This window comes from Cebus imitator, unplaced genomic scaffold (assembly GCF_001604975.1).
Source record: "Cebus imitator isolate Cc_AM_T3 unplaced genomic scaffold, Cebus_imitator-1.0 Scaffold188, whole genome shotgun sequence".
NCBI lineage: Eukaryota > Metazoa > Chordata > Mammalia > Primates > Cebidae > Cebus > Cebus imitator.
In genome coordinates this window covers 5,257,758-5,265,951 of record NW_016107503.1, presented here as the reverse complement: position 1 = coordinate 5,265,951, position 8,194 = coordinate 5,257,758, and the positions used below count along the sequence as shown (strand labels likewise).

General features: G+C 45.1%; 1 protein-coding gene across 7 annotated transcripts in view; it reads left to right on the top strand.

Annotated features, from left to right (window-relative positions):
* The window catches only part of SETDB1 (SET domain bifurcated histone lysine methyltransferase 1), a 38,810-nt gene that overhangs the window by 23,127 nt on the left and 7,489 nt on the right, over positions 1 to 8,194 (top strand). For 4 of the 7 annotated variants that reach the window (XM_017546332.2, XM_017546334.2, XM_017546331.2 and 1 more), the window contains exons 11-14: positions 915 to 1,071; positions 1,158 to 1,316; positions 2,247 to 2,888; positions 3,163 to 3,279. In XM_017546332.2, coding sequence (XP_017401821.1) covers positions 915 to 1,071; positions 1,158 to 1,316; positions 2,247 to 2,888; positions 3,163 to 3,279 — 1,075 coding nt within the window. Of the gene's footprint in view, positions 1 to 914; positions 1,072 to 1,157; positions 1,317 to 2,246; positions 2,889 to 3,162; positions 3,280 to 8,194 lie in introns of those variants that run through there. The other 3 variants (XM_017546335.2, XR_001830340.2, XR_001830339.2) reach the window with 3 other exon arrangements.

Genomic DNA, 8,194 nt, shown 5'->3' with positions numbered 1-8,194 from the left:
AAAAAAAAAAAAAAAAAAAAAGTGGCTGCTCTGCCTCTGCCTATGGAGTAGCTTTTCTTTTTATTTTTATTTTTGAAATGGAATCTGACTCCGTCACCCAGGCTGGAGTGCAGTGGCACGGTCTTGGCTCACTGCAGCCTCTGCCTCCTGGGTTCAAGCAGTTCTCCTGCCTCAGCCTCCTAAGTAACTGGGATAACAGGCATCCCCTACCACGCCAAGCTAATTTTTGTGTTTTTAGTAGAGACAGTTTTACCATGTTGGCCAGGCTGGTCTCGAACTCCTGACCTCAGGTGTTCTGCCTGCATAGGCCTCCCAAAGTGCTGGGATTAAAGGCATGAGCCACCGCGCCCGGCCACTATTCTTTTATTCTTTTACTTTCTTAATAAACTTGCTTTCACTTTAAAACAAGAAAAAAAGAAAAAGTCTTATCTAAGTCAAAACAACATATCCCAGCATCCATGCCAGTTAATAATAGGAACTGAGAGTCTTAGCACTTACTTAAAATGTGTCCATTGGTGCCTTTTTTTTTTTTCTTTTTTTGAGACACAGTCTCACTCTGTTGCCCAGGCTGGAGTGCACTGACACGATTTCGGCTCACTCCAGCCTCCACCTCCCAGTTCATGTGATTCTCCTATGCCTTCCGAGCAGCTGGAATTACAGATGTGCACCACCATGCCTAATTCTTATATTTTTAGTAGAGATGGGGTTTCACCATGTTGGCCAGGCTGGTCTCGAACTCATAACCTCAAGCAACCTGCCCCCACCTTGGCCTCCCAAAGTGCTGTGATTACAGGTGTGAGCCACTGCGTCCAGCCATTGCTGCTTTTTTATATTGTATAAGTTAAGGATCAGATGTGTGACTGAAAGCATCATAGCTATCATCTTCTCAGTGGTCAATTTCCTTTTTCCTGTAGGTGCTGTGAGGAGCAAAGGCCCTGTTGTCCAATACACACAGGATCTGACTGGTACTGGAACCCAGTTCAAGCCAGTGGAACCCCCACAGCCTACAGCTCCACCTGCCCCACCTTTCCCACCTGCTCCACCTCTATCCCCCCAAGCAGGTGACAGTGAGTGAGTGTTAGTCTTTCTTTTTTCTTCAGTTTTTTTCATATTATGTTTTCCACATCCCTTACTACGTGCTCTCTTTAATCTCCCAGAAGTTTGGAAAGCCAGCTTGCCCAGTCACGGAAGCAGGTAGCCAAAAAGAGCACATCCTTCCGACCAGGATCTGTGGGCTCTGGTCATTCCTCCCCTACGTCTCCTGCACTCAGTGAAAATGTCTCTGGTGGTAAACCTGGGATCAACCAGACATACAGGTGAGAAAACCTGAGGCTTTCTGTAGGCAGGATGGCAATGAGTGGTCACCGTGTAGGGGGAAGGTTCCTTGGTTCTGAATGGCTTAGTTTAAGATGGTGAGGAGTTTGGACTTGAAAAGGAAGCTTTACCCATAGAAGTTTCTAATAAATAGAAAGTAAGAATAATTGAATTAGAAGCTGGGTGCTTGGGCTGGGTGCGGTGGCTTACACCTGTAATCCCAGCACTTTGGGAAGCCAAGGCAGGCAGATCACCTGAGGTCAGGAGATTGAGACCATCCTGGGCAACATGGTGAAACCCCCTCGCTACTAAAAATACAAAAATTAGCTGGGCGTGGTGGCACATGCCTGTAATCACAGCTGCTCAGGAGACTGAGGCAGGAAAATCACTTGAACGAAGGAGTAGGAGGTTGCAGTGAGCTGAGATGGCACCACTACACTCCAACCTGGCGACAGAACAAGATGCTGTCTCAAAAAAAAAAAAAAGAAGCTGGGTGCTTGGAAATATGGTATCATCAGAAAGCCATTTGTTAAAACTTCTTATTGAACATGGTGCCATCATTGCTAAAATAGAAAGGAAACAGCTTCTTTCCTTTAATTCTGGGAGTAGTTAGTAAGGACGTTTCTAGAACACACAGCAGACAAAAAAAAAACATTGGTAGAAGACTGGAGTCTACTTCCATAATTCACAGGCAAATACATTTTAGGAAAGGTACACTGTTGAAATAGAGATGTTATCAGTCAGTGAAGAGTAACCAGGGAGTTTCATTATCCAGGTTTGGTAGGGCAAGGGAAAATCTTATTTGAATCATCTTCAGCTTCAGGAGCACAGCTGTTTGAAAGATGAGAGAAATGGCTTAGCTAGCTGGAGAGTTAATTATACAACAGAGGTCCTATTGCCTTCTGATCTGATCGCTTGCATCTCATTTGCAGATCACCTTTAGGCTCCACAGCCTCTGCCCCAGCACCCTCAGCACCCCCAGCACCGCCAGCCCCTCCAGCACCCCCAGCCTTCCATGGCATGCTGGAGCGGGCCCCAGCAGAGCCCTCCTACCGTGCTCCCATGGAGAAGCTTTTCTACTTACCTCATGTCTGCAGCTATACCTGTCTGTCTCGAATCAGACCTATGAGGAATGAGCAGTACCGGGGCAAGAACCCTCTGCTGGTCCCATTACTATATGACTTTCGGCGGATGACAGCCCGGCGTCGAGTTAACCGCAAGATGGGCTTTCATGTTATCTATAAGACACCCTGTGGTCTGTGCCTTCGGACAATGCAGGAGATTGAACGCTACCTATTTGAGACTGGCTGTGATTTCCTCTTCCTGGAGATGTTCTGTTTGGATCCATACGTTCTTGTGGACCGCAAGTTTCAGCCCTATAAGCCTTTCTACTATATTTTGGACATCACCTATGGGAAGGAAGATGTTCCCCTATCCTGTGTTAATGAGATTGACACAACCCCTCCACCCCAGGTGGCCTACAGCAAGGAACGTATCCCGGGCAAGGGTGTTTTCATTAACACAGGCCCTGAATTTCTGGTTGGCTGTGACTGCAAGGATGGGTGTCGGGACAAGTGAGTTGTTGGGGAATTACTGCCCCTGCCTCCAACTTTGTTATGGTTGCCTTTCTTTTCGCCTCTTCCTTTGCCTTGTATCTGTACTGCTTTCCCCATCTCCCTTTACCTCCTCCCTCACCTGGAACTCCTGCTCTGAGGCCTCCATGAAAGCTGTGAGGTAGGGAGGCTGGAGACTGACATGGCCACAGTGAGCAACACTGGATGTGTGTGTATTGTGTTATTTTGTTCTCTGATCCCCCGGCTCCTTCCTTTATTTCCCTCTGTCATATAGGTCCAAGTGTGCCTGCCATCAGCTAACTATCCAAGCTACAGCCTGTACCCCAGGAGGCCAAATCAACCCTAACTCTGGCTACCAGTACAAGAGGTTAGAAGAGTGTCTGCCCACAGGGTAAGTAGTCAAGGGATGGCAGAATACCTCAGAGAGACTGAGGAGCATAGTCTTGTTTTTCTGTGCTTATAGTAAAAATTAGAACCAAAAATAGAATACCAGAAGAGGCATTTTATTCATTAGATCTTATTTCCTGACTTCCAAAATACATTTCTTTCTTGGGCTTTCCTTGAAATGAAGACATAGAATGATCGAATAATATATAGCAATTTTCCGTTGCAAAAAAAAAGACTATCTTAATTTCATAACTATATGAATGTCTTAACAGATTGTGATTTACTCTTGTAAGTGAAATGTGTTCAGAGAGAAGTAGGCAGAGACTGATTACATAGGGCTTTGTAAACCAGAATGAGAAAAGTTAGAATCAGGCCAGCACAGTGGTTCACGCCTGTAATCCCAGCATTTTGGGAGGCCGAGGTGGGTGAATCACCTGAAGTCAGGAATTTGAGACTGTCCTGGCCAACATGGTGAAACCCCGTCTCTACTAAAAATACAAAAATTAGCTGGGTGTGGTGGGGTGTGCTTGTAATCCCAGCTACTTAGGAGGCTAAGGCAGGAGAATCGCTTGTACCCAGGAAGCAGAGGTTGCAGTGAGCCGAGATTGCACTACTGCACTCCAGCCTGAGTGACAAGAGCGAGACTATCTGAAAAAAAAAAAAAAAAGAAAAGTTAGAATCAGATTCATGGTGGTCTTTGAGGATTTTAGGCAGCCAAGTGATGTGACCTACCTTTTTCAGATTACTCTGGCTTTTTTGTAGAGCATAAGTCTTAGGATGGCAAAAGTAGAATTTGAAAGACCAATTAGGAGATCATTATAGGAGTATAGCAGAGAGAGAGGTGGTTGTGTCTGTGGCTTGCACTACAATGGAGGTGGCAGTAGAGGTAAGAAGGATAGATTTGGGATGCATTAATAGGTAGAGCTACAGAACTTGGCACATTGTGGAATGGGGGGAAGAAGCAGAATCAAGGACAGTTCCTAAATTTTTGGCTTGAGCAATCTAAGTGGTTGTTGGTGCCTTTTACTGAGATGGAAGACCAAAGGAGTAGTATGTTTGAGTGAAATTCAGTTTTTGTTTTGGCCATGTTATGTTTGAAATGCCTTCGGGCAATCTAAGTAGAAATGTCAAGAAGGCACTGGGATTTCTGAAGAGAAGTGTAAGGGTTAGACATAGAGATTTAGGAATCATCAGCACAGGAATAATATTTAAAGCCTGAATGAGTTCGCCTAGAAACAATGATAATCGAGACGGTGGCTCAGGAGTAAGCCCTGGGTGCCCCAAAGCTGAGCAGAGGAGGTGGAGCCAGCATGAGGCTGAGGACAGCTACTGAGGAAGGTAAGGCTGAAGGATTACATGAGGCCAGGAGTTTGAGACCAGCCTGGGCAACACAACAAGACCCTGTGTCTAAAAAAAAATTGTTGGGGCTGGGTGCGGTGGCTCATGCCTGTAATCCCAGCAGTTTGGGAGGCTGAGGCGGGTGGATCGCTTGAGGTCAGTAGTTCGAGATCAGCTTGGCCAACATGGTAAAAACCCAACTCTACTAAAAATATAAAAATTAGCCGGGCATGGTGGCGAGTGCCTATAATCCCAGCTACTTGGGAGGCTGAGACAGGAGAATCATTTGAACCTGGAAGGTGGAAGTTGCAGTGAGCCGAGATTGCACCATTGCACTCTAGCCTGGGCAAGAAAAGTGAAACTCCATCTCAATAAGAAAAAAAAAAATTGTTGGCCAGGCATGGTGGCTCACACCTATAATCCCAACACTTTTAGAGGCCAAGGTGGGTGGATCACCTGAGGTCAGGAGTTCAAGACCAGCCTGACCAACATGGCGAAACCCCATCTGTACTAAAAATACAAAAATTAGGCATGATCTTACACACCTGTAATCCTAGCTACTCGACAGGCTGAGGCAGGAGAATCGCTTGAACCTGAGAGGCGGAGGTTGCAGTGAGCTGAGATTGTGCCACTGCACTCCAGCCTGGGCAACAGAATGAGACTGTCTCAAAAAAATAAATAATAAATAATTTTTAAAAATTTTTAAGTGTTTTTAAAAAATTAGTGGGGCATAGTGGTGCATGCCTGTAGTCCCAGCTACTTGAGAGGCTGAGGCAGAAAGATCACTTGAGCCCTGTAGTTCAATGCTGCAGTGAGCTATGATCACCCCACTACACTGCAGCCTCCTTTTTAGAGACAAGAAGGCTTGTCTCTAAAAAAACAGGACAACAAAAGAGTGGGGTATAGCATGGTGAATTGGTATATATAAATATGTGAACTAGATAATTAACAGCATCAGTGAAATGATTCAGAAAGTGTCCTGTAATTGAAGGGGCTGTTTTTCTGAATTGAAAGGGCCAATTGGGTTTCACCATAATAGATGAAGATAGAATCCCATTAAGAGACATTATCATAAAATGTCAGAACAGTGAGGAGAAAAATTCCTAAAAGCTTCTAGAGAGTAGAAATAGAACACATTAAAAAAATAGACTTGAAATGACTTCAGCCTTTCCTGAAAGTAATACTAGAAGCTAGACAGCAATCGAGACATCTATTCAGAATTCTAAGGGAAAATTATGTCCAACCTGGAATTTTAAACTTGCGCAAACTATCAATTAGGTATTAAGATAGGCTAACGACATTTTTTTTTTTTTTTTTTTTTTTTACGGAGGGGTTTTTTTTTTTTTTTTTTTTGGGACGGAGTTTCACTCTTGTTACCCAGGCTGGAGTGCAATGGCGCGATCTCGGCTCACCGCAACCTCCGCCTCCTGGGTTCAGGCAATTCTCCTGACTCAGCCTCCTGAGTAGCTGGGATTACAGGCACGCGCCACCATGCCCAGCTAATTTTTTGTATTTTTAGTAGAGACGGAGTTTCACCGTGTTGACCCAAGATGGTCTCGATCTCTTGACCTCGTGATCCACCCGCCTCGGCCTCCCAAAGTGCTGGGATTACAGGCTTGAGCCACCGCGCCTGGCAACAACATTTTTTTAGACATGCAGTACCCCAGTGTTTTTCATCATTCCCCTTCTCAGAAAGTTTCTGGAAATGTTTGCAAAAGTGAGGGGAAGCCAGGAAAGTGGAAGGCAGATGACAGTGCAGTGAAAGAGGCTTCCAGGCTGACAGCTGTGTACTAGGCATAGAGAAGAGCCAGTGCAAGAGCAGGTCAGATGCTGCAGGGGCAACTTCTTCTGGAAAACTGGTTTAACAGAAAACCTGTGGTGCTGGATACCTTCACAGGAGATGGAGACTGCTGGGGAGATGAGAGGGTGAATTTGTACTGATTACATTGGAAAACTAAACAAAGGAATAGACAGTTGTTTTAGTTGCATTGCTAATCATGTATGTTTTAATTATTAACAAAAATTTGAATCTAATAGTGTTTAGATTTGATAATGAGTGTTCATGATATCTTTTTTACATGTTTGAGATGTTTCATAACAGTATTTTCAAATAACCACAAATACGTCACTCCCCTGCTTAAAACTCTGTCATATTTTTCCATTGCTGTTTGGATTTTATTCTAACTCTTAACCCTAGGTTATAAAATACCATACTTATCTGGCTCTTTCCTATCTCCCTCCAAAGTTGTTCCAGCCACACCGATATGTTTTCAGTTCCTGGACCCAGTTCAGCCAGTGTTTTCCATCCTGCCTCTGGAGACTTGCACATGCTGTGCCCTCTTCTTGGCATCCTTCCACTTTTCTTTGTGTGGCTATCTTCTTTAACCTTGAGCTTTCAGCTGTAAACTCACCTCCTCAGAGAGACCTTCCCTGACCACTTTAAAACTAGGTCATTTTACTCCCTTAATTCTCTCATTGAGCACCATGTTTGTGTTCTTTATAGCATTTATGACTGCATTGACTCGTTTTTCTTTTGTCTTTTTCCATTATAAGCTCCTTCATGAGGGCAGGCATCTTATCTATTTCTTTGTCTGTCTTGTTCACCATTGTATCACCAGTTTACCCATTGCCTGGCACATAGTAACCACTTAAACTAGGCACAGTGGTTTATGCCTATAATCCCAGTACTTTGGGAAGCTGAGGCAGGCAGATCATGAGGTCAGGAGTTTGAGACCATCCTGGCTAACATGGTGAAACCTTGCCTCGACTAAAAAAAATTAGCCGGGCGTGGTAGCACGTGCCTGTAGTCCCAGCTACTCAGGAGGCTAAGCCGGAGAATCGCTTCAACCCAGGAGGTGGAAGTTGCAGTGAGCCGAGATTGCACCACTGCACTCCAGCCTGGGCAACAGAGCAAGACTCCATCTCAAAAAAAAAAAAAAAAAAAGGAAAAGAAAAAGCTAGACATGATGGCTCAGACCTGTAATTCCAGCACTTTGGGAGGCTGTAGTGAGAGGATGGCCCGAGCCTAGTAGTTCCAGACTTGCCTGGGCAATGTAAGACCTCCTCTCTACAAAAAGAAAAAATTAAATTAGCTGGGCACGATGACATGCAGCTGTGGTCTCCGCTACTTAAGAGACTGAGGCAGGAGGATCACTTGAGCTCAGGAGGTCAAGGCTGCAGTGAGCTGTGTTTGTGCCACTGCACTATAGATCCGGGAGACAGAGCAAGACCATGTCTCAAAAATAAAAAGGGAGGCCGAGGTGGGTGGATCACCTGAGGTCGGGAGTTTGAGACCAGCCTGGCCAACATGATGAAACCATGTCTCTATTATAAAAATTAGCCAGGTATAATGGCATGTACCTGTAAACCCAGCTACTCGGTAGGCTGAGGCAGGAAAATCACTTGAACCCAGGAGGCAGAGGTTGGGCAAAAAAGCAAGACCTTGTCTCAAAAAGAAAAAAGACCTTGGCCGGGCGCGGTGGCTCAAGCCTGTAATCCCAGCACTTTGGGAGGCCGAGGCGGGTGGATCACGAGGTCAAGAGATCGAGACCATCCTGGTCAACATGGTGAAACCCCGTCTC